The 25920-nt window shown below is 39.3% G+C and overlaps 1 protein-coding gene across 3 annotated transcripts; it reads left to right on the forward strand.

Annotated features, from left to right (window-relative positions):
* Positions 1-1912: 1912 nt before the first annotated feature.
* tpd52 (tumor protein D52) lies at positions 1913-25534 on the forward strand. 3 transcript variants are annotated; one of them, XM_040121649.1, is made up of 6 exons: positions 1913-2060; positions 15001-15128; positions 15954-16102; positions 16658-16759; positions 19536-19584; positions 20915-25534. In XM_040121649.1, exons 1-6 carry the CDS (start codon positions 2042-2044, stop codon positions 21035-21037), a joined length of 570 nt encoding a protein of 189 aa, XP_039977583.1. In that variant the 5' UTR covers positions 1913-2041; the 3' UTR covers positions 21038-25534. The 3 variants fall into 3 exon arrangements, with proteins under 3 accessions (XP_039977583.1, XP_039977584.1, XP_039977585.1); XM_040121650.1 differs by lacking the exon at positions 20915-25534 and adding an exon at positions 19833-20907; XM_040121651.1 differs by lacking the exons at positions 19536-19584; positions 20915-25534 and having other exon boundaries at positions 1914-2060; positions 16658-16763.
* Positions 25535-25920: the final 386 nt, after the last annotated feature.

Consider the following 25920-nt stretch of genomic DNA (forward strand, 5'->3'; position numbering starts at 1 on the left):
CTAATATATATATATATATATATATATATGTGTGTGTGTGTGTGTGTGTGTGTGTGTGTGTGTGTGTGTGTGTGTGTGTGTCCACGTGTGTTTGAATTAATTGTGATGTTTAATCAAAATAAAAAAATGCCAATTAATATTCCATTACCTTAATATTAACACTCCTTGACAGTAATACAGCCTTGTCTTTGTGCATAGCATATGGGGTTAATATAAAGTGTATGCCACCATGATATCATAGTTTATAGTATATTTGCTTACATTTGCTTGTCCTAGCATGTATGAGGTAATAAATAAATACATTTTAACAGTTATAAGATCTTTTTTTTTTTTGAATGTGAGTTCAACAAAGTCATTTGATGTGATTATTGGATGTGAAATTGGCATCCTGCGGAGACCAGTGAGATGTTATAGCTTAGAGTAAAGTTTTCCAACATCAACATATGTATTTCCAGTCTGTCTGTTCCCTGTCATCAAGGTTAGGTCCAGCAGGTGGCACTCTTTCATGTGAACATCTCTCTCTCTCTCTCTCTCTCTCTCTCTCTCTCTCTGTGAGTGTGTGTGATGCTTGACATAGTTGGGTGTATAGTTTCAGGGTTGTTCAATTAAGGGCTTTGCAGACAGCATGTGAACAAGAGTGGGATTTAACCCAGGTTTGGATTACAATAAGGTTGGGGGGGGGGGCGGTATATCCCAATTTAATGGTTAAATTCCCAAGGGGGCAATAAGGTATACCGTGTATGATTAGTGTATCTATTTATTGCTCCTGCTCATATACGCATTGGCTATCAACTTGGCATTACAAATGGAATGAATCTGGCAAATTTTATTTCCCTGCAGTGACTTGGATCGTGTATTCAGACTATTCTCTCTGGTATGAAATAAATGAGTGTGCTTTGCAGGTATCTGTGATCGAGTCTCTGCCACTATTATGCCTTCAGCTATGTAATAAATCATTTACTGTATTCCTGCTAGATTTGTTTTAAAAATATTGTGGTGATTTCCCTGTAAGTGCAGGAAGAAAAACCCAACAGTCCAGTTCAGTATGAACTTGAACTCCTGACATATTGCCTTAAAGTTCCAATGTTTCCACAATGATAGAAAATGTCAAAACATTCTGTAAATATGTTAGACTCACTACATATCCACTAGTTTTACTTCCGTCAAGAGATATGTTACTGGCAACTGTCAAAACAAAAATAGAATAGAATAGAAACAGATTTGGGAAGCAGGTATGGAAATTTGAAATGAACAAAAAAAAGTATCCAGCAATATCAGATCAAAAAATCAACTGATGCATTTTGTACTCATATAAAAGCTGCATTCTAAACATTGTTCCCACTGTTACTGTATCTTCTGTGCATGAATACAGCAGGTTCATAAGCAAAAACAGGTATTAATAGTTTTAATAGCCTTTGGATTTTTAGAAAAGTGCATCGAGTCAATGTACTGTGTGACCTCCTTTGTGAAAACCAAGAACTTTGGCTTTTTACCTGTAAATTTTCATTTATGAATATGACATTATGCCAATAAAATTAAAATACAGTAATATACAGTTGAGAATTAAAATGTGAATTATCATCTAGGATGGCAAACAGTACATGCTTTCAATATGATATAAAATGTTACAGAATACGGAAGTAATTTCAACAAAATTCTCACACAAGGACAGTGCAGTAATGAATGAATAGCCGTCTCAGAGGGAGCTGAAACAGAATGTAAAGTTTATATCAATATCTTTTCAGAATTGTTGTAAAATATATCTTAACTGGGTAGATTAGTTCAAGTTTGTGTTGTACAGTTTAAAAAGGAAACCAAATAGTCGTTGCCATGCAGCAGCGCCTTGTTGATGGTTTCAAACTTGATCCACGTGCTCGCCTCTGTTTACACTGCTGCGTGCTGACGTCACGGCGGACCCCACCCCGCACGGCGAGCTGCCTGGCAACAACATGAGAGAGAGAACAGGAAGGTCTGCAGCAGCCAAGTGAGCAACCTGCAGACTGTGGACATTAAACTACCAGAAACAACGTTCAGCCGTACAATGGAGGATGCGGAGAAAGGTAATCGACTTGCTGAAATGTTTCATTGTGCGTGTGTTGTAACCGTTAATGTTTTCAGTCTGCTTTTGTCTCACATGAAAGTTAGCAAACTAGCTTTGCGCAGTGACTAAAGTTTGTCTGCTGAGAACATATGCTACTTTTCAAACTCAAATAAATTGCATTTTTTTGATAGAGATAAAAACGATGAGGCTTTTGAAAGAAAAGAAAAGAAAGAAAATTAAATTTGTGGGATACACTAACAGTGCCAAACACGTTTACCAAAAAGAACACGGAAGATCAATATTGTATAGCATTTGTTCCAGTAACCAGCAGATGAGCTACTTTTGTGAAACGTAAACGAGGAAGTTGTCGTTTCTGTCTAAGCAAAATTTAAAAATTGGGCTAAAAGTTTGACAGGCAAGTACTGAACGGTACGTATGGCTTGGGACTGATACAATTAGGCACTTTTCTAAGAGAGGGTATTGGGATTGTTCTTAGATTTGATGAAAATGTATAACATGTATAAATAGGTTAAACGCATTTGATAGCTTACTACGTGTTCTCCAAATGTCCCCATTATACCTGTTCTGGTCAGGTTACATTGTCTACATTTGTGGTCCTTTTTGAACAGAACCACGAGTGCACAAGTTTTATTTGAAAGTAGCACATTCTTATCCTGTATCAGTCTATGTTGGAGGACTGTGAGTACTGTGAGTGAGCTCAAACAGGCCTAAGCACACGAGTGGGTCTGCCAAGCATTTTAATATAAAATACATAAAGAATAAATACTGTATGAACAACACGGATTCTGTAAATTCATTCTACCTGCCATTCCTGTTTCCTGTCCTCTCCTACACTTACTCAGACATTTCCATTCCTGCTGGGCAGCCATCTGCTCTCTCATTCCTCTACACCAGCCTCTTGTCCTTACTCAGGTTTGTGTACTTGCGTATTGTGACAGCTGCTTCTCATTTGTTTTTGCTGCATACAAGAAAACTGGACATTAGCAACAAATGAAGCTTGTATATGAGACCTGTAGTATAGTTGACCCAGTTCAGTTGATAGAAAACAGTTTTGTTTTGTTTTTTAATTTATTTGTTAACCTCAAAAGGATGCTAGGTAAAAAGGGCACAGCCCTGACCTCATTTCCTTTCAGCAACAACGGTATTCACCCTCCTGGTTTCAGACATATAATTTCCGGATGTCTACATGTTGTATTTTGTGTGTTTCTTTGTTTGTTTTTTCCTGAGGTGAAAGTATTGTAAAATGGAAAGGAGCAGCATATTTTGTGTATTGACACAGGGTCAAAAGATGTAACTTGTCACTGGCTGATGATTTATGCATATCAATATCAGTCCAAATTAAGTCTATATTAGTCAGACAATTCTGTCAGTCTCTGTGCATGTGCTGAGGTAGACACAATAACAGAAATACAGTTGACCTGCAGTAAATGCTAAGTTGGTGAAGCTCATATTTTTTGGTTTTGTTCCATTTGGTTGAGAGGTGTTTCACACTGAGGGATTCTTACATAAATTATCACTTAGTCACTGCTCGTGAGGGGCAACTTGTCTTGTGATCATGGTTCCTCTTTTAAAGTGCTGGTTTCCTGTGTTTTGTACATGCTTTCAAGGTTTTCCCTTACAGCCTTACACTATTTTCCACTGTCTGTGCAACTGAAGCACCAACATTTCTGGCTGCAAATTTGCTTTCTTTTTGTAGCTCTGTAAGTTGCCTTATGTGGCCTTGAAAACACCTTAGCCACTGTCTGAGTTGTTGGTGCATCAAGTGGAACAGCAAAATTATGTAATAATTGTTATATGCAAAAAATAAAGATGTCAGACAAAATCTGCAAGCTTCACCGAACTGTCCTTCACTGCAGGGCTAATGTGTTGGTTTGTTTGCTTTTTCTGTCAGTGGAAGTAAATTTTCACCCCTCCTAGTTGTCCTTGTATATATTTAAATATCATCATAGGAACTGATCATTTCTCTTTTTATAGTAACAATGTCATGACAACAGATGGTGAAGTTCATTTCATTGTCACACTTTTATGCAGGTATCATTGATAGCTGTATCCGTCCACCATCTGTACCTGCATCCTTCTTAATCTTTTTCCTTGTCACTCTCAGCTGTTGGGTATCAGCCTGCACAGTCACCAGTATCTGAAACTAAAAAGGCACTTTGAAGCATATTGTTACACATCTCCCCTTTAAAATCTTTTGTTTAGTATTAAGGTGTTTTTCCAAAATCCTCTGACAGTATTTCAGTGTGTGTGTGTGTGTGTGTGTGTGTGTGTGTTTGTGTGTGTGTTTGTGTGTGTGTTTGTGTGTGTGTGTGTGTGTGTGTGTGTGTGTGTGTGTGTGTGTGTGTGTGTGTGTGCGTGTGTGTGTGTAGATGACCTTTTTGATAACAAACAGCTCTTTCTTTGTGCTTGATTTCCCCTGCAGTTGAATGGAGCTTCCAGTAGTGACTTTAGATCATATGGGTTGTTTTTGCTTGAGTTTGAATTTCTTTGCTTCAGTAGTTATCACTGTTTAGTGCAGTGCCTGGAACTGGAGGTGGTCTTTAGGGACTAGCACATAGTTTGGCCATGTGATGTATTGTGGAAAACTTGATGGATTTTTTTTTTTAGTGTATGTGGTATTTGAATATTTGTGTAAAGAGAAGTGATGATGTTGAATTATTGCATTTTTACTTACAGTTAAAAAAATGTCTGGAAATAAGCAATTGGCCTGGAAGTTATTCCAGTACCATAGGTTCATGTTTTCCCCTAAAGTTTTTTTTTTTCTAAATTCCTCTAAAATACCCTGGAATATCTCACTCCTGAAAATTACACAGAGTTGAATTTGACAGATTGACAAAAAAGTCATGCATGATCTGTAACTTGTGACTGTTTGGATGTTGCCTGTTTCTGATACTTTCTGCTTCCTTGATGGAAGTTTATGGTTTTGGCTCAAATCAGATGTTGAAAATGTGACAGTCAGGCTCACCAGTCCATCTTGTTTTTTCTTGTTGCTTGGTTGTCTAATGAGATTGATCATGAGCAGTGGCCAACATTTTTGCCTTATTAGATTTCAATGAGGCACAACTAGATGCTTTCAGCTGTCACAGACAACATCCCCCAACCATGTATGTACAGCTGATTTATTCAAGTTAGAAATTTGTTTTACTAGAAGGAAATAATACTTTCAAAATACATTCGCATATGTGACTGTCGTGACCTCATGACAGATTTCAGTAAGAATAAAGTATTTTTTCACACAGAGATTGGACTTGTGGTCCACCATATCTCGATATGAGAATTTTGTCACAATATAGACAAAGTAATTGATGGTAAATAAAAGTATAAATTTATCATCCAGCCCTGTTTAAAGGTCTGACTTAACAATACATTTGTGCAACATTTGGTTACTATTAAAGCTGTGAGGTCTGCTGCACATTAACTTTTTCTAAAAAACGGGACTGCTTTACTTCTGCAAAAGCATACCTATGTAAATTCATTGATTATTGCAGTGTAAAGGATAGCACCAACTATGTGCATATTTGTTTTTCATGATTTGTCATAATACATGTTAAATAATGTTTGTTAAATTGTGTCAGCGTTGTGGGTCAAATACAACTTAGTTATTGTCTTTGTCTTGTGTAAATATAGTGGAAGGGGATTTTTGTTGGCCAAAACTATTACTGAGTTCACCTAGAAATACATGTTTGTCAACAGTCATGGCCGTCACAAGTCATTTTGATAGGAGCTGTTAAAGGGTTAGATGCAGACCATTATTGAATTATATGCACACTACCCAGAAACCTTAGGCTTCTGTAAAACCTGCAGGCTCCAAACACTGCTGCCCCATCTTTTTGAAAACTTTGGTCTTTGAGCTTATTACAGTTACGTGAATTAAAGTTAGCAAATGTCGTATATGATTAAAATATTTCCTATATTTTATATAGTATGCTCAATATTCTAGCCGTTTAAAGCTGCTGCACTATGCTCAGCTTACTGGGTTCAGAACACAGCATTGAGGTATAGATTACAATAACACACGTCATGTTTGTGTAAAATATTTGAAAATACAATCTTTTATTGTCTTTATTACAAAACTCTGGAGTAAAAAGAATCTCAAATAATACAGTGGCCTAAATCCCCCGCTTTTAGTGCTTCTTTATGGAGAATTTTTCATTAACGTGTGAGATTTCGCCAAGCTGAGCTCTCACCTGTCTGGTACCTCTGGCATTACACAGAGTATTTTCCAACATGACACTGTACAGAGAAACTTTGGGCCTCACTGTCAAATGGAACATAGTGAGTGTAGAAATCAGCCCTTAAATCACTTCCAACATTAGATTTTTCACTCCCTTTTTCTAGAATATGAACTAGTTGTTGACAAATGAGACCTACAAGTACCGTGCCGAACACTGCTGAAAGCTTAACTACTGATTCCAGAGAGACCTGAATTTCTGGCCCCATTCTCTGCATCCCTCCATCACTGTGTCCTGCACATCACTGTAGATAGTTTTACAGCGCTTCTCTTTTTACGAGATTTTTAATGTTTCCCCATCAAATCAGTTGTCTTTTCAAAAGAAATATTTTTGAAACAATGCTGTTCAAATCTTTAATCCAGGCAACATGAGCATGACTGAGATGTGATTGAAACAAAGTAGGTCCTACTGTTTTTTTTTAACAGTGTTTACATCAAATGTTGGAAATTTGTTTTTTATATCTAATGATGAAAGAGAACCATGTAGACTAGGCCATGATGTGACAGTTGGGGGACTGTGCACAAATGTCAAACTATTAATTTAATAGGCTATTATCTCGATGCTTGTCAACAGACAGCCTAGATTAGTTAGAAACACATTTGCGTGATGTCTGAGGTTGTTAAGGCGTAGTAGTGAGATGAGGATATGAAACTGGTTTTGTTCCATCTGAGGTGAAGTCACTCTTTGTCCTTCGCCTTACAGTTTTCCCATGATGCACATCTCATGGCAACTTTGTAGGCATGCTCGCTGCATCCACAGTCATCCATGTCTCATGACTCTTGTTTAAAGCTAATCATGTGACAGGATACGCCATGAATAGTAAGATAATTGATCTCATGCTGTGCTTCATTAACCACTTGAAAATGGTTGCTTGTTCCCGGTGACAGTCGGGGTTGACGGGAGCCGCGTGTGTTGGATTTGGTGTTCTTCTATGTATTGGTTTATAAATCAAATATATCAAACAATCCACGCTGAATTTAGAGTTTTAATCAGAGATTATTTTCATAGTAAAGAGTGACTTTCAAGGAATTTTTATTAATAATATTTAATAATGTATCCAGTATTGAAGCATTTTCACTTTAACAAGTGTCACATGAAAGCAGTGGCTCCATTGGTCAGGAGTACAGCAGAGAGGAAGTGATGTTGAGCTCATCCCATAGGGATCCCTGTCTATTCAAAGTGCTAACTAACAGTTATCTCACTCATTCATTTATCTCATCATTAATAAACATATGGGCACTATATTATTTTATCTCAGAATTGTTTAGTCTCAGAAGAACAACAGTTTTAGACTTTTACAGAGAAGAGGGAGTCTCATAGATGGAGTAAGATGGAAAGGATGATGTGTATGCGTGCATCGCATTTGTGCTTGGATCTTTGAACATGTCCATGTGGTAGACTTCCAGTAGCAATAATGTTGCACAAGGTTAAAGCTTCTGAACAAAAATGATTCAAAAGACCAAAGATCTTAAGAGCAAGAGAGAGGAGAGGAGCTGGCAAGGATTTGCATTCCTTGATTTGGGCCTATTTTAATGCATGCGTGCATGTTGGCACTTGATAGTTTGCGATGAGTGACTGTATGCATGGCACTTCCAGGGCTGACCTTGCTGAATAAAAGCACAGTTGCAATAGAGCCTGACTCTACAGATCAAGGCGCAGTGCAGTTTCCTGAGTTAGCCCTACATGACTTTAATTGTACAGGACGGTCACGTGCACAGTAGGGCTTGGCGTTACACTCATATTCATAATTCAAGGTCTGTCTGTCGCTGCTGTTACAATGTCACTGCTATTATATATATATATATATATATATATATATATATAGACCATGTAGACCAACAGTTTAGAAGAATATGAAATTAAATGTGCAGTGATATTTTAATGTATTATAGCTTTATACTTGATAAATTGTGTATGTTGATGTGCCAAGTTAAATTGCAGCTCTGCAGAACATTGTTAATTCAATCGATTTGTACATAAAAATTAGTAACTTTTCATTTATTTTAGAGTACATACAGCTTTATATTCTCTTCACTTTGACATAGTTGATTGTGGAACTTGTCCTGCAGTGGTTCAGCGCTTCCAGGATAGCGTGCCATCTGTCTCTCCTACTGCTAGGTATTTCCTAGGGGAGATCAAATAAACATGCTCGTCTGGTGCCTGACAACAGAGTAATGTTGGCTGAGGAGGCCTGAACTCAGTGTACAGAACATGGTCCATCTGCATTAGTTATTGACTTATTAGTTGTGACCACTTCTGTTCACAACTAACATTGTTTTTATTTTGACATTTGAATTAATATTTGTGAGGATTAGCTGCTTTTTTCTCTATACATTGACTATGACTAGTGACTTTGTAGACATTGGCTTTGTGGGTCCTTATTCATCCATACCACTTAATTTTAAGTGGTCAGTGGTCACCAGAGCAAACTTTTTATCTTGTTTCTAGCTCGACTCTCTTTTAAGGTGTCACAGAATAATCTTAGGACAATCTAAAACCTGAACCGGTTTTTCCTACTAGTAATAGTTAACATATATAATCCTGCTCTCAACTGGCTCCTCTGATATTTCAATTTTAAACTACCAGATCTTTCTTTTCTACATCCTCCCTCAAAGCTCTCAAGTTCTTTGAGGGCAGCTGGTCATAAAATTGCTGCTGGAGTGTCACCAGGCTGCTTTGCAACTTCACTGCGGCTTTAAGAGTATCAGCGCGTGCTTGCACACACTGAGGTGCTGCTATCTATTGACACTGTACGAATGTCTTTGAATGAAATGTGGCATGACGTATTCTTACTTTTATTCTTTCACTGTGTGCAGTTTGATTTCCTGCCTCTTACCTCCCCTTTAAGCACTTTAGTGTGACATGACACGACATTTGATACGACATTTTATATACCAATTAATTACTGGAGAAAATAATCGTCTGATTGATTGATAATGAAAATAATCATTAGTTCCAGCCCTAGTATGAATTCACAAACACACACAGTGACACGTATACATGTTCTCTTTACCACATAGGGCACTTTCCCTCGAGTACACAATATGTAGTGTAGCCTCTGGCATCCTCTCCCCTCCATTCTAGCTGACTAGCATTACTGCTGCTCCAAGATGGACTGGCCACCCTGGATTAGTGCTTTGCTGTAATCTGGGACACTGCAGATTATGCTCTTCATCTAATGTCCCCCCGCACACACACACACACACACAACACATATCATGTGACCAGCCCACACAAATGGGACCTCTTTTATTTCTTCCTTAGATGACGGGCTTGATGACGGAAAGTGAGGGAGGGAGGGAATTGATAGAGAGACCTGAGAGTATTGAAATTGGAGTGTCACACAATATCACTGCAGCACTAGCTCTACTAACAGTGGCTAACATCGGAAAGCGGCACTGATTATACAAATGGATGTTTGAAGGACGGACCAAGAATTTTACTTTGGGATTACAGTGGAGAGGAAGAGGGAGTGTGTTTGTGTAGAGAGAGGGTGTGTTCTTGCTGCAACAGCTGCTTGAAGGGGCAGGTAACTTATTAACAGAAAGAAAGGTGCACTGCAGGTTTCACTGCGCCTTGGCCTGCTGTACACCTGACCACCTGAAATCCAATACGAAACCTCCCACGTACATACATACACTTGGACGTTGAGAGTGTCTCTCTGTCACACAAGTGTCCAGGACGCTGTAAACAAGGAGGCACAGGCGGCCAGCACGCGCCTGGATCACATGCAGACAATCAGCACTTGGCTGGTTGTGCTTAGGTAGTGGTGGATGCAGGGAGGTGGTAGTCGCTCTGATCAGCAGCACACCACAAGCTGTAAACATGGAGCCTCTGGAGGAATACCACTCTCCGTTTGACTTTGAACAGGGAGTCAACACCAGCTATCTCTTCCTCTCCCCGGCCTACAGCGACACGCCGCCCAGCTCGCCAGCTGTCAAAACCAGAGGTATCACAAGGAGGAATGGGAGAGGCCGAGTGGAGGAGGGCTGTTTGTGTGTGTGTGTGTGTGTGTGTGTGTGTGTGTGTGTGTGTGTGTGTGTGTGTGTGTGTGTGTGTGTGTGTGTGTGTGTGTGTGTGCTTGTTTGTGTATGTGTCTCTGTGTGTGTGTGTGTGTGTGTGTGTGCCCGGCAGAAAGACAAAACATGGGTTTGGTTCATTGGACGGGAAGAATTTGGGGGAACACAAACTGGAAGAGGGAGGGAACAAGTGGTAGTTGGTGGTTGTGTGTGTGTCAGCAGCTTTGCCAATTTTCAGTTTATTTTCATTTAGTTTTCAGACTTCTAGTCTATGTTTCTGTTTATTTAGAAAATTATCATGAGATGAGATTCGACTTACTTTGTTATGGTTCATTGCTCTATTGCTTTATTCACCAAAAGTTTTCAGCTGTCTTGCCTTCATCAGGGTGGGTCTCAGTTTTCAGAACATGGCATACTCAGATGTCCTCCATGTCTTAATATTTATAACAAGATAGGCAAAAACATTTGGTAAATAAAGCATGGTGCACTGGAGAAGAGTTGAGTGTTTATAGATTTGCATTGAAGCTCGTACTGGTCTGTGCTATGTTGTGTATGCATTCTCAAAGTTAGAAATTACTGACCACGTAATATCTGCTGTGTAATACTTAATTATTAATTTCATTGAAACTCTTCATGTTTGTTTCAGCCACCTTCATATTTCTGTCACATTCTGATCTGTTGAATAAATGAAGATTATACTGTGTGACCACATGTTAGAGGCGGTTGATGTACCATGGTGGAGTTTCTCCTTCAGACTGTCTCAGCTCTTGTTCTTTTGTCTCACAACCAAACAATGTTTGTCAAAAACGGAGAAACCTAATACCGCGAATCAGAAGTAACTTAATATCATCAGCTGAGTAAAGATTGGAGAGAGCCAGAAATGTCTTCATAATAATTATAGTGTGACTTTTTGTTTGTGTAGAGTGCTTTTTAGCTTTTGAAGAATCTTTGCCAAGCTGCAGTAGAAAAAAAAAAGCTTTTATTTTTGGTCATGGTGTGTGGAGGTTCAATGTAGAAGTTCAGATTATGGATATGTCTATATATTTTGTATTTTTACACATATAACAAGTTTTGTTATTTGGTCTTGGCTATTTCAGTCTTGTTTTATTTTAACGTTACTGTGATTGTATTATACTCTCACACCTTAAATCAACTGCCAGACTAAATCAAGTAATCTGTCAATTTCCTCATTTCTTTTTGCTGCTTATAGATAACAAAACTGGCTTAGCCACAATAACAAAGTAACTATAATGCAGTTACCAAATGATTAGGCTACATCAGTGGACCTCAACAAAAGCAGAGCGTTTCTTTTGACTTATCACAAAGAAAAGAGATAATTATGTGCTGGCAGTTTGGCAGGTCCGTTAAAACATTGTTCTTTTCAGGCATGTTTCAGCTTTCAAACTTTGCTTTTCTAATTAATTGTTATAGATTTGACAAATACAGAGGCTTAGGATGTCCTGGAGCAGAACATGTTAAAAGGAAAAGAGCTCAACCAGAGGAGTAGGGCAGTAATGTGGGTGGGTATGCAGTTTGGTATAGCAAGCCAAACTTCTCTTTCTCTCTCTCTCTCTCCCTCTCCCTTCATTTTTTTCTCTCTTGGTCTCGGCACATACCAATGGAAACACAACTCCTGGGCATACATTCGCTCATTGCAGAGCTACCCCTGCACTCAGACATACAGATCTCACATCACTGCCTGCAGGAAATGTATTAGAGAATTTTACACAGCATGTAACTCAGGCAAAGGTGTCAGCCTACAGAACCTGTTCTTCTCACCCCGAGGTGGTGCTGGACTGCTGGACTTTCACTGTATTTTACAAAACTCTGCGTTTGAAGCAATTCAGATCCTGAGCAGCGTAATTTAGATCATCAAAATAAAAGAATGCACTACTATTTCGTAAGGAGGGAGATTTGTCTTATTAGAGACTGAGGCACAGCCGTTATAAGCGGAAGTGTCCGTTACACAATTTTCTCTCTGTAAGCAGGTGTGTGTATGTGTATTTTTGTATGTGTACGTGTAACAGCTGTCTCACCAATAATAGGAAGAGAGGGCAAAGGTAAGACTACAGGGAGCTTTATATGAGAAGAAAACTGCTTGAGGGCAGATGAAGTGCAACACTTCAGAAGAAGAGTTGGGGTGGTTCCAGGACTGAGGTCTGAAAAAAGAATTTCCTCCTAATTACCGTAATGCCCACCTCTGTTTCCTCTGTGACACTGTGTATTGCTGATTTTCAGTTGGATCTCCCACTCCAGCATGTTTTGACATGTAAATATTTGCCCTTGAGATTGGCCAATCAGCTCTTCTTATTCTCATGGCATTAATTAAATGTAAAAACGAGTAATGGCACAGCCCAGCTTTCAAATTATGATAACACCATGTGATTGAAAGGCTGAGAAACATTATATCACCAACAGCTCTCCAGACAGAAAATTCATAAATTCCAGTGTAGACTTTGTGGGTGTAGATATTGCTTGTTTTTAAAGTACTGGGAATATTGGTGTTTGAAATGAAAGAGAGGATGTACGCCAATTGTGTGGAGTGAGGTGGGAGGATATGGGGTTTGTTGTGTCAAAAAAGATATTTAAGGGTCACAGATCATGAAGAGGAACTGTTACTAGTTTTTAAGTGGCATTTGTTTTGGTCAAATTATGTTAAAACATCCTTAACATGGAAAAAATCAAATACATCCAGTAATTTATACAAGTGAAATACAGTAAGTCTCTCTAAGGAACAACTTAGGACCAGCTATAATTTTTTGTTTCTGCTGGCCTCCAGTGGTTTAACTCCTCATTTTGCAGCAGTGATGCAGAAGTGTACTACAGGGTGTGTCAGTATGCTGTGTGTGGTTACAGGTGTAAAAGACTTAAAACCAGAGATGGCTATGAAAAACCTCTTTTCAGCTTGGTGTTAAGTTACTGTTGCATACTTGTGAATGATGTGATGGAAATATGGAGTCAATCAATAACTCTAATGTGTGGAAATGTCTGCTTTGGTTTTTTTTTAACGTGTTTTTGATACCCAACAACCATTGCTGCATGTGTAGCAAGTGTGAGCGGGAAGAAACTATGTTAGCAGAGATGCCACGAGGAGGAATCTATGAGGCTGTGGTCCTGTACTGTCAACAATAAAATACAATGCTTTTTTTTTTTTTTTTTTGGACCTCCAGTGCATGTTTGAAATGTTTCTTAGCAAACTGCTAGTAGACCCAGGATTTGCAGGATTTGTCAGCCTGGTGGAATTGGCAGTTCAGTAGTCTTAGTGTCTGGATGGTGAGAGTGACTACCAGCACCTCTAAAGCTCACTAATTAACACGATATATTTTGTTTGTTTAATCTGTACAAAAAGTGTAAAAATGACCATTTGTGGTTTGAAGTGGGTGATTGTGCATGACTACATTTTCTGGCTGGGGGCAGTGACTTCAGAGCCCCACAGGTTTTTTACTTGTTTATTTTTGTTTGTTTGTTTGTTTCGGTTTTTTTTGTTTTTTTTGTTTTTTTGTTTTTTTGTTTTTTTTTGACAAAGCTAGGCTAGCTCTTTCCCCGTTTCCCTAATTTGCATGCTGTGTGTTTTTTATAGAAGATGATAACCATCAACGACCAAATAAATGCAGAACGAGATATTTTTGTTTATTCTATGGGTAATTAGTCACTTAAACAATCCAATTTAGCCTCCTATTATAATTACATCGGGCAGTGTACCAGGCCAACCCAAATTCTCTAACTAGTACCATGATGGGAGTTGAGTCAGAATCTAAATGACCTTTACAAGGCCTGTCTTTTCATGAAATCTACTCTCTGGTCTATTTTGTCTCTTCTCAATTTATATTGTAGTTCTGTTTCCTTCCCTGCTGAGATAAAAGCACAATATATGCTAGAAACTTATTCCCCAACAGTTCCTTTTTTGTCTCCTTCCCCTTAGACTGTTTTACTCAGCTCTTGGGTTTTCTCTTTCTCCCTTTCCTTTTGTTTGTCTTTGTCTTTCTATATTTTTACTTTTATTCTGGATCCTTGACATACAAGGAAAGAGTAGATAAAAGGAAAAATGACCTCAGAGACAGATTTGGGCTCCCGATTCCAGCTCAGCTCTGGCCCAAAACATCTTCCCCCACCGTCAGTCTGCTGACTGACAGATCCTAACAACCCCTCTGCTCTTGTGTTCTCTCACGCTGTTTGAGCCCAGGATGTCTCCATCTAGAAAGTTCTTTGTATTATTGATGCACTGCTGCTCCAACTGGGCACAGCTCTAACAGAGATGGCAACATCAAAGACAAGTGTGTGTGTGAAAATGTGACCGTGTGTGAGAGGGAAAACGTCTTGTGTGCAGCCGTACAATAAGAAGGAAAGCTTATATTTTGCATATCTCCCTCTTAGCTACCACCTCATCATCAAACAGCATAGTTAGCATCCTTAATTTTTTAGTCCTGCTCTCTTCAACATATTCGTCTTCTACCAGCTTCCTATCTCCTCCTCATCCTCCAGAGGAACAGCATGACAGCTTGAGTTCAACAACCAACATCAGCTTCCCCTCTCATGCCACCCATTTGCTGTCACACGGCAAACACTGGCACCTACGTGTGAACACGTCTTTCAAAAAAAATATCACCTTAGAAACTCGAAAACATACACATGACATGCCAAGTTGGAAGCAAGGATGAATCTAAAATGTTCTTATTTTGCCTCCCAGATTCCCAGCAGCATCCGGACTCAGTCCCAGAGGTGGGAGAAGATGCAGTGACATCTGTCGGTCCCTCTCCCCCTCCATCCACCATGACAGAGGAGGAGCAGCAGGAGTTGCAGGAAGAGTTGCTGAAGGTCAGGAAGGATCAGGGATTAAAGAGGCCATGACTCAAACAGTCAAGATCAGGTGGTAGACATGACCCACTGTACTTAAACAGAGCTGTCCTTGCAAATAGTGGACAAGGGTTAGAATTAGTAATACAATATGTATACACCACTTTGATTGCAGTTTTTCTGCCTGGCTTTTAATTGCAATGCACACTTTGGAGATCTTTTCAATTAAAATAAGGCCAGGCTGTGTTCACACATAGAGCAGTGCTTTATACATATTGTGACCTCCGATATCTGATCCAACCATTTAGCCCCTTCGGATGTTGGTTTAATAAAATCCAGCATCTCCTTGATTGAGATTTGTTAACAGATATGGCGGATTCTGATTTTTGTCAACAAATCCCATGAAAACACCAAAGTCTACAAAGTGTTAGGCAGTCCTTCAGTACTCTCCGTCTGCAGCACTCAGGTCACCAATATATAGTTTAATTTTTAAACTTTAAATTAACTTCTTCAAACAGCTGGGTTTTTAGCCGACACTACTCAAGCAGGAGAAAATAGTGCTGTTTTTTCCGAGATGCAGATTTCATATGCTTGGTAGTGTTTATGGAAGCTGGACGGTGTGTAAGGCAAGTGCCCATTTTCACTGTGCTTTGGACACACATTTGTTGTTGGTTTTGGTCTTTTCATAATAAAATATAGGCTATCAACACATTTATCTTTTAACCAAGGAAAAAGGGGTTCATATACATTTAAAACTTCAATTATGACAAATTTTTAATATTTTGTGTGTGTGTGTGTGTGTGCATGTTTGTGTGTGCGCGCGTGCGTGCGTGTTTGTTTGTCCAGGTAGAGGATGAGATCCAGACTCTGTCCCAGGTGCTGGCAGCCAAGGAGAAGCAGTTGGCGGACATTAAGAGGAAGCTGGGCATCACACCGCTCAATGAGCTGAAGCAGAACATCACCAAAACCTGGCAGGAGGTCACCACCTCCACTGCGTAAGTACTCACGCCAGCGTTTGAGCAAACAGCACACAAAATATTTTGCTGCTTACGTAAGATGCCTCCCCTATCAAGCTTTTGTCAATTGATTTAAGCTAGTTACACATTTCATATCATATCAGACAAATTTTGTCCCTTGCCCATTGAAAAAAACAAACAAAATAGAAACCTCTTGACCAGCAGGTTCTCTAGTTGTTTGATAATGAGATATTTTTCTGTATCTGATTGCCCTGAAAACGGTCAACTGTCAGCACCGTTGAGAATAAGGCACCTTCTCCTCTGAACAATGAGGAAACAGATGTCAGTGCTCTTGACAGGCTGTCTGTGGCCTGGGTGAAACCGTTTGATGACTAGTTTTACGTTGCAGGAAATAAGCAGCATTCTGATGTTCTCAGGCTTCTTAAAATGAAAAAGATGTAGAGGTTTAGCCCTGACCTTGATGTCTCTCTTCATTCTTTGATCTCTCAGTCTCTATTCATCACTCTCATATCCTCTCGTTTTCCTGCCCATCACTCCTCCCTCACTCTCTCCATTTCTCCCTCTCTCCCTCAGCTATAGGAGGACATCTGAAACGCTCTCCCAGGCGAGTCTGAAGGCCACGGCAGCCTTCTCCAATGTGGGCTCAGCCATCACCCGGAAGCTTGAGGATGTCAGGTGAGACTTATAGGAGACATCCGTGGGACTGCATATCCAGCAACTTTAAAATTTTATATTTATTTTTGAAGCACAAGATCTCTAAGAAAGCAATGTATCCCTTGTTCTATCTGTTCAGTATTTTTCTGCTCACTTAAGGAGTAACCAGTGGTTTATTTCCGAGGAGTTGCCCAGAAAAGGATCTCAAAGTACTAGCTAGATAGACTGGGGGATTCAGTTGCCCATGTCTAGTGTACCTACAGTATACAAGGAGTTGCTGTTGTAGTTTTATGAGAATTTCTACAAAGTTGTCCCTTGTGTGCCTTTTTCTACATTGTTTCTCAGCTGTAGCATGATTTTATTGTCTGGGAAAGATATGAACAGGTTGATGTAGAAGTATAAGGTCAGGGACATGAAGTTTTTTCCTTCACTTACATGCTGCCATATCTAAAGTGATTCTTGCCTGTGTTTTTTTTTTTTTTCAACCTGCAGCATCATTCCTGTCTGTGCAATCAACGGTGTATTTGGCTTTGTGAAATAATAATTTACAAACACTAAACATTACTAATCTTAATAGGATTCAGATGCCCCACTCTGAGGTTAAAGTAATAGTTTGACATTTCTGAAATACACCTTTTTATTTTTTGTCAAAAAAAAGTTTTTAAATGTCCATCCTTATAACAATACATTTCACAACCATCAGCATTCTCTATTATCTTCTCCTAATTAATAAAATGCATATATGTTGGAAGCCATATATCTACTGAATTGATCTTCTGTAAAGAGGTCCTCAAATTCTGCTGCAAAGTAACTAAGACATCTTGTGTATTTTTGTAAGAACACATTAGTCTTAACATTTCCTGGTCAAACAAGGCTTTAAAACCAACAACAGATTGTTCCATTTGAGAAATAGCTCTGGTTGACGCCCCCCCATCCCCCAGGATCCTAATCTGTCTCCTCCCCTGTCATCCTTCTTCTGTCTGGATTACTGAGCTGCAAACAAGATTAATAGGCCCTTCAAAGCTGGAGCGTGCTGAGAAATGCAGCCTCACGGATGAGCTAGAACACAGTTGGTTTGGGGGGCTCAAAAAAGGGTCAAGGGTTAGTGTGTGCTTATGTGTATGTAAATGCTTTGTGGTTGTTTTGTGTGCGAGTGTTTGATGACAAGATATTTCCCCGTAATACACAGGATTAGAACATGCACACTGTGTTAATACACAACCAATCTTAATAGGATAAAGCGGGATTTATAGGATTTATACACTTGAAAGAATACTCACTCTGTGAATATGTAGACGAATAAATGAGGGTTTGTACTGTATGTTGTGCTTGCAAATGTGTGTTCTGTGTAAAACTGTCTTTACTATGCTAAGACCACCACTAATGCCCCCTTTCTCCTCCACAACGCTGTCGGATAGCATACGCTCATTACAGCACTCCGCTAGTATGCCTGTCATGAGGTAAGGGGACCCAAGCTAGTTTGTGTTAATGTGACTGGCACACAGTGGTGCCCTCTGAGCTATAAATGTTGAATAAAACATGAAAGAGGTGAAGGCTGCGCAATGATTGTTGGCTACAGGTAGCTTGTGTTTTGTATCAGACAATACTTCAGTATTTTCATTTTATAGAATGCATACAGCAGGTCTGAGTGTGGAGCTTGAAGATAGACAACTGTTAAGAGCCACTTTATCAGCTATCAGTGAAGCTGCAGCTTTAATAATCTGACATAGCCAGACCATCATTTTGTCAAGTTTACCGAGGTCCAGCAAAAATCTTGTCAAAAATACTGAGATAAAGGTCAGCAGACTTTGGAAACACCCACCTTCAGAAACGGCTCTTCTGGCTGCTCTTCTTACACTAGTTCTGCCTAGTGTACTCTACTGGTTTGAAGAACCAATGTCTCTCTACCAATTTCTTCCAAATTTTTAGCTGAATTTCTATAGATTCTAGTGAGTTTGGTGAGGTAGAGGTCTGGTTGTGTGAGATTACAGCTGCAACTAATGATTATTTTCATTATCGATTAATCTGCCAATTATTTAACAGATCAATCTGTTAAATAATTAAAACTTTGGTCAATAAAAGGTCCAAAAATAATGATATCTGAGAAAGATTTCATATTTGAGAGACTAAAACCACTGATGTTTGGGTACTTTTTACTTAAAAAATAAATAATCGATTATCAAAATAGTTGCTGATAAATTTTCTGTTATTTGAGTGATTATTTCTGCTCTGTTTGAGATTACCACTTCACAACATGAAATTCCTGCAAACCAGTGACCTATTATCCAACATAAATATCACAAAATGTGAACAACCATCTGTATTTCTGGGTAACCAAAGGGCCTCTGGATTGCTGTAAATATGACTTTTTCTATATGTAGTCGTCGTAAATTTCATGAATCAGACACAACTTTTCAAAATGCTGAAAATTCATCTGTGGAAGAAATACGCTGACTGTTTTCTCCTCTCGTTCTTTTCATTCTGTATTCTCTTGATTCTGTTTTCATGAAACCAACACCTCTTAGCACCTTTTCAGCCGAGCATTAATAGAATGGGGTCAGTTTAGAAACTCCTGCATTGTCTGTGCTGGGCATCAGATAACATGACCTCTAAAGGTGTGATTACAGTGGATGTCCTGTTCCCTCTTCCTTTTGAAGGGGAGACTTGTTATCTGCATGTTGAATTTCCGAAGCGTTTGTGCGAGCGTATGAGTGTGTCAGATAGATTCAGTCAACGTGGATCCATCTGTGACCTTGTCACCTACTCTTTTAATGTCTTTTTCTCTTGTCTTTCACAGGAATGCACCAACATTCAAGTCATTTGAGGAGAAAGTGGAGACTTTGAAGGTAAAAACAGCACTACTGGCCAGACTTTGAGGCAGACACACTTTTAAAATGTTAAAGTGGCACTGTGTAAAAGCCCAAGACAGTGTATAGAACTTTGCCATTAAATGTTAAAAGAAGTTTCGCTAATTCACTTTCATTGCATTTGTGTAGTAGTGTGTTTTTTACTCTAATGTTGCCCTTTATTACATCCGGCAAGGATGTTAAGTAATCACCAGTGTTTGTTTGTTTGTTTGTTTGTTTGTCAGCAGGATTACGCAAAAAGTACTGAACCAATTTGCACTGAACTGGGTGGAGGGATGGGGCATCGGCCAGGGAACAAGCCATTAAGTTTTGGGGCAGATACGGATCATTTACCATGAATTAGAATTTTTTTCTCTGAAGTCTGATGTATGTTCTTTGATACTGGCCATGGCGCAGGTCTGCGCTCTACTGAGCGCTTTTTCTAGTTGTTTGTGCATTAGCCTAACTCAATTTTAAACAAAACCCTTTCAATCACTGTAATATTTGTATTCAGAGCTTTACTGAATATTCCTAGAGGTCACAGACAGTTCATCAAGTCTTTTCAGTGTCAACGAAAACAGGAATCCACCTTTTAAATTGATCTTTAATCAATATTTAAAGTGTGTCTTTAAAACTTCTCTTGAACAGCGACCACTGTGGCCACAAATTGCAATTACAGATTAACAACACGTAGATTTTCTCTTCATATCCCAACATTTTTGAGTCAGTTGCTTTAATTAAAGATGTCATTTTGAGGCGTCCCGATTGAGCTAAAATTTTGTGCAAAAGAAGCACAATTGGAGAAAAGGTCCAGAGAACTGATCTAACAGTTATACTGCAGTATGTACAGGATCCAAAGTTAGCTAACATGAGCCACCATAAACTACTGGTCATACCAGACAGATTAGGCTGTCGCAGCAGATTTCCCCGATGTACTGAATGGAGTGAGGTCACTTTCATTTTCTTGGAAATTAAACTTTTGATTTTTAAGTGGAAGATTTTATTGTAACCTCTTTGAAAAGTTACATAGTTTCACTTAAAATAGATTAAGTTACAGGCTAATTTGTAAAGACCTGTTTTTTGTTGTTGTTTGAATGGAATGGCATTTTACAATCCATTTGCGTGTTTTAAAGTTTGGCTCCAGAAAAAGCAACTAAGTGACCTTGAATTTAGTATTTTTAAAAATGTATCTTTTTACCATGGATTTTGTCTTCAGTTGAAGTTTTTTTTTTTGTTTTTTTTCCCCCGTGTGTAAATTACAGTGTACACTTGGATAGTTTCAATAACTTTTCCTAAATTTTCCTCCTTTTTTCTCCTTCTTTTGCTTCAGACCAAGATGACTCCATCAGTGTCCACCGGTAACCCCGGGGACCAGGACAGCAGCGAACCAACCACCGAGTCTCTGCTCAGTCAGCCAGAGGGCTCGCCTAGCCAGGACACGCCAATGCACTGAGACCTGCCTAACTCCTCCTGACCCCCACCCACCCCTCCTCACTTGACTCCCTGACCCCTGGACCATCAACACTCACCCCTTAAACTCCTTGTGCCAGTCTCCTTTTATTGGAAACAAATGACCTATCCCAGGCGTCGGTGTGATCTAATTGTCTGTTCTTTTTGTCTGACACATGCGCTCACTAGATAACTAGATAGTGTGGAAACTGAAAGCATGGGATGGGTGCAGGCATGTGGTCTCATGCTGGTCATATATTCTTGAGTCTACCCTGGCTTGTTGTGGGAGAAAATCCTCTTTGCTGTATGACTTTTCTTTACTCCTTTCCCTTTTCCTCTTGCACTCCTTGTTTTCCACTTTGGTCTAACCAGAAAAGCTCAGATGCCAAATATGACCCTATTTTTTTTTTTTTTTTTCCACTTTTTCACATTTTATGTTTGTTTAAGGTTGTTAAAGAAGCTTTACACTTATGAACTTGATTAGAGAAGAGTTTACACTTAAAAAACCTTTCTTTGTGTTCGAACCAGGCAGTTGTTGGCTTATTGCTTCTGCATGGCCCTTTATTAGTTGTTAGATTTATTATTATTATACGCCCTTGTTTTGTGGGCCACCATTTTGGGGCTGTTCTCGGTTTACAATGGGTTACTTTTTTTGGTGGTAACCTGATTTCCATTTTCTTCATTGTATTAATATTAGGACACCTCGCAATCATAAAGTAGTCTAACACTGTGTATGCAATATGAATGTATGCCTTCTTGTGTTACATAGCTACAACAGTTTGTTTTATGTAGCCCACAGTACTGAGCTACCAACAGACTCCAAAGCTGGCATTTCAAAACACATTTCCGAATAAATAGAATTAGATGGTTAACAGGAAAACAGACAAGATCTACAGCACAGAGGCAGAGCAAACACACAGTCAAGGTTCAGCCTTGACCCGGGGTGAGAGTGGAATAAATGTGTCTCTTCCAGAGCCAGTATCAATACTGACACATTGTCCATTGTTTCTGTGAGGGAGGTAACACCTAGCCTCCCCCAAGGCAGGAGAATACTCCACTGGATGTTATTCTGCACACGGATACAGGATAATAATATAGTAGAGTAGGGTACGCCAAATTTTATTTGAAATTTGACAGTCCTGGCAAACTGCAGGATTATATACAGTATTTGTTGAAAAAGCTGCTTTCATACAGACCAAACACCTTTTCTCAATGTAAAATGAATGAATTAGCTAATAGCAACGTTATACCTGCAATCACAGTTTTCTTGAGTGGGCTTTACAATCTCTTGCTGCTTCATATGATTATATCCTCAAAACAATTACTACTGAACAGTTACTCTCACCAGACACTTTTCTAGTCGACTAATATGCACAGGGCTACAGCCGAGGTTTCCTCCAGTAGACAAACGGTGGACACTTCTCCTCTGCTGGGGCACGATCAGCCTGGTACAAGTCTTCCCCTGCTGGCTGACGACTGGCTAAACATGAATGTGAATTAGCTCTCCCAAGAAGCAGGATCAGTGTCCTGGGAGAACACCACATAAGAAGACAGATCAAGGGGGGAATTTCATGCTAACCGTGACACAACAGCGTATGAGTCTGAGTCACCCTTGACAGCAGTGGGATTTTTCCTGTAATACAGTTTCTCATGTCCTCATGTAACATCACTTCCCAGCCGTGACCCAGATCACTTTGAAAATTCATTACAGCCATTTATCTCAGCCTTCAAACAGACATCAACATCTAATAGAACACACACACACGCACACGCACACACACAATTTGTTTAGTTCTTAATTGGCATAGTGGATTAAAGAAATTTAGTCTAATTAAAAATACCTCTGAGGTAACCTGACTCCGTGTTAACTGTCAGCCCCTTTTTTTCCCCCTGCAACGGGAGGTCCCCAGTTGCAGCATAACACTGTGTATTTCATTACATGGAAGGGTGTGTGATATGGGAAAGCACACACTTGAATTACCCCTCAGAGAATTAAAAAAAAAAAAAGGTGATCATACTGTATGTCTGAAACTGGATTAGGGCTAAACTAAACCTCCCTCGACGGCACTGCCTAATTTGAACACAAGAGGGCAGTCAAGAACCTAAACTGCACATGATGACTTTATTTTTCTCAGCACCAAGACTGAACTGACTCATAGTTATGAGCTGGTGGCTGTTATATTTAGTAGATCTCTCAGTAAGCCAACTTCCAAGAGGAGCTAAAAGTCCTGATTAGTTAGACATTTTCTGCCAGAGTTAAACCAGTTTGGGCTATTTCACATGAGGTTTTTCTGTTGTGTTGGGTTATCTTTGCTCCTCTTGCTGGTCTGAAGTGGGCAGGGATGGAAAAAGGTGATGTCTTGCGTTTCTGTGTACCAGTCGGGAATTAAATCTGAACTCTTAGTTGTGTGACTGTTTCTCATGCTGCCAGACCAGTGTCAAACAAATCCGATCACAGCACACCAACACGGTCCTGATGAAGCAGATCACCCGAGTTTTGGAGTTTTTGACTTTGATTGTTGCTCATTTAGTCACGAAGAAATAATGTTAACAATAGATAAACATTTACGATTTAAGATCCAAGTTTACTGTGATTTTAACACCTTAAAATATACTGCAAAAGAAGACTGTGTAAAGCCAGTGGGGAAGCGGATGATTAAATTTAGCTTTCACTATGACAATGTTGTTTATGTTTAACAGGGGAAGTCAGTCAATTTTTAAGTCTAATTTTAGAGGAAGATTCTTACTGATCATCCACATTTGTGCCCAGCTACTTTTTTTGTTTAGCCATGAATTTCATCCTTATTGGGCTGAGATGATGCTCCATTGAAGCTTACTTTGAACCTGTTTTCCTACATGAGGGCATCTCTCATAAAGAACAGACTGTCACCACTCCGGACAGCATTACTGACTTAGAGAGGGGCAGTGGGGGAGGAAGTATTTCGATTTTTACGTAAGTAAAATAAGCAATAGTATAATGTAAAAATACACTCTTGCGAGTAAAAGTCTTGCATTCAAAGTCTTATTGGGGTAAAGGTATGTTTAGCAGCAAAGGATATGGAGTATCACCTTACGCAACAGAATGACCTCTGTTATATTGTTGTATATAATTTTATTGGGTTAGCTCTCATGTCAATGTAGTGCAGTAAAAAGTACAATATTTGCCTCTGAAATGAGTATAAAGTAGCAGCAAATCAAAAAACTAAAGTAAACTAAGTCAAAATTAACCTTAGGTACAGTACTTGAGTAAATGTACTTAGTTACATTCCACTACCGGAGACGGTGACTCATCATAAAATGAGTTACTTTTGTGCTTTTTTCTTCCTGGTCTGTTCCTTGTACTCGGCAGAGATGAGAAAAGACACAGTGACAGAAGCTAACAAACAGCTGCCAAAAAATCTTTATTCAGTTATAACCAGATGCGTCCAGAGTCTTCTAGTTGCACAGATCGCTCTGGAGTAGGTCTAAACTGTACACCGACTCAAACAACAACAGCACCAGAACGCAATTTGTCAGTAAAACACCATTTACAACAAGAACAATGGCAGTTTCTACACACAGAGATCGGAGAAGAAAAAAAACTGGTACAGGAGTTAACAGTCAGTGTGCATCGATTCTTCTTCTTGGAGAATAATAATCATATATTCATAGAATTCATTTGATAATATTGTGGAAAGAATATAACAAAACATCATTGGTGCAATAGAGTGTACAATTTGTGACAGAGCAGATACATATTGCAAGTGCTTTTTGTGGTGTATAAAGTTACTAATAAAGAATGCCATATATAAACTCAGTGTCTGACACTGACAGCTGTTTGTGTGTGTCTTATGATGAAGCAGGCCTGGTTTTAAATGTGCAGAAAGAGAACATTCGGGTTCAAACATGGCTTTGAATGTGCGAGCTCAGAAGGCAGAAAAGACCTTCAGAAATTGTCCCGAATGACTTGCCATCCCTGCATACAGTTGAAGTGTACGCACTTCGATGTACATTTTTAAAGAAATGGTTTGACGCTTTGGGAAGTATGCTCATGAATTATGTTAAGTCATGTTTGTACCTTAAAAATACGAAGCTACAACCGGCAGCCAGTTAGCTTAGCTTAGCATAAAGACTGGAAACGGGGAAACTGAAAGTCTGGCTCTGCCCAAAGAAAAAAATAATCAGCCGATCAGCACCTTTAAAACTAATTAACAGATTATATCTTGTTTGTGTCATCTGTAAAGACAACATGGTCTGGAGTTATGGACTCAATTTTTTGGCCAGGCACAGTAACTTCCAGTTTTTTTGCTAAGCTACGCTCACATAGCAGACATGAGAGTGCAATCAATCTTCTCAACTAAAAAAAAATTGAAAAAATGTCCAGTTTAGATGTGCTGGTAGGCAGATTTCTGAACTTTGGACACAGCCATGCTTGCGGTTTCCCCCCTGCTTCCAGACTGTATGCTAAGCTAAGCTAAGGGGCTGATGGATGTAGCTTCATATTTAATGCTCAGAGTTGAGTGGTGTCAATCTTCTAATGTAACTCTTGGTCAGAAAGCAAATAAACATCTTTCCCAAAATAATTAACTTAAGGAGCAAGGAGTCATTTTTGACTTCCTCTACATTATGGACACAGAATGAGGGTCGTGCAATAGAGTGTTTTTCCATAATCAGTTCTTGTTTCTTCCTCTCCCCTCTTTAGCAGGTGAAATAATGGCCGTGGCGAAAAACAGGTCTTGTGACCACTGGCATGGAGACATTCGAGACACAGCTGTGGTGTGAACAGGCAGAACCGGCCTGCTTTCTAATTGTTGGCTTTCTCAAAGCTATATTGCTTGTATAAAACTGATCCATATGAGTCGCCCCCCCCCCCGCCTTGAACCTCCTGCACCCTCACAGCTAAGGGAA

Source organism: Xiphias gladius, chromosome 24 (assembly GCF_016859285.1).
Source record: "Xiphias gladius isolate SHS-SW01 ecotype Sanya breed wild chromosome 24, ASM1685928v1, whole genome shotgun sequence".
Classification (NCBI taxonomy): Eukaryota; Metazoa; Chordata; class Actinopteri; order Istiophoriformes; family Xiphiidae; genus Xiphias; species Xiphias gladius.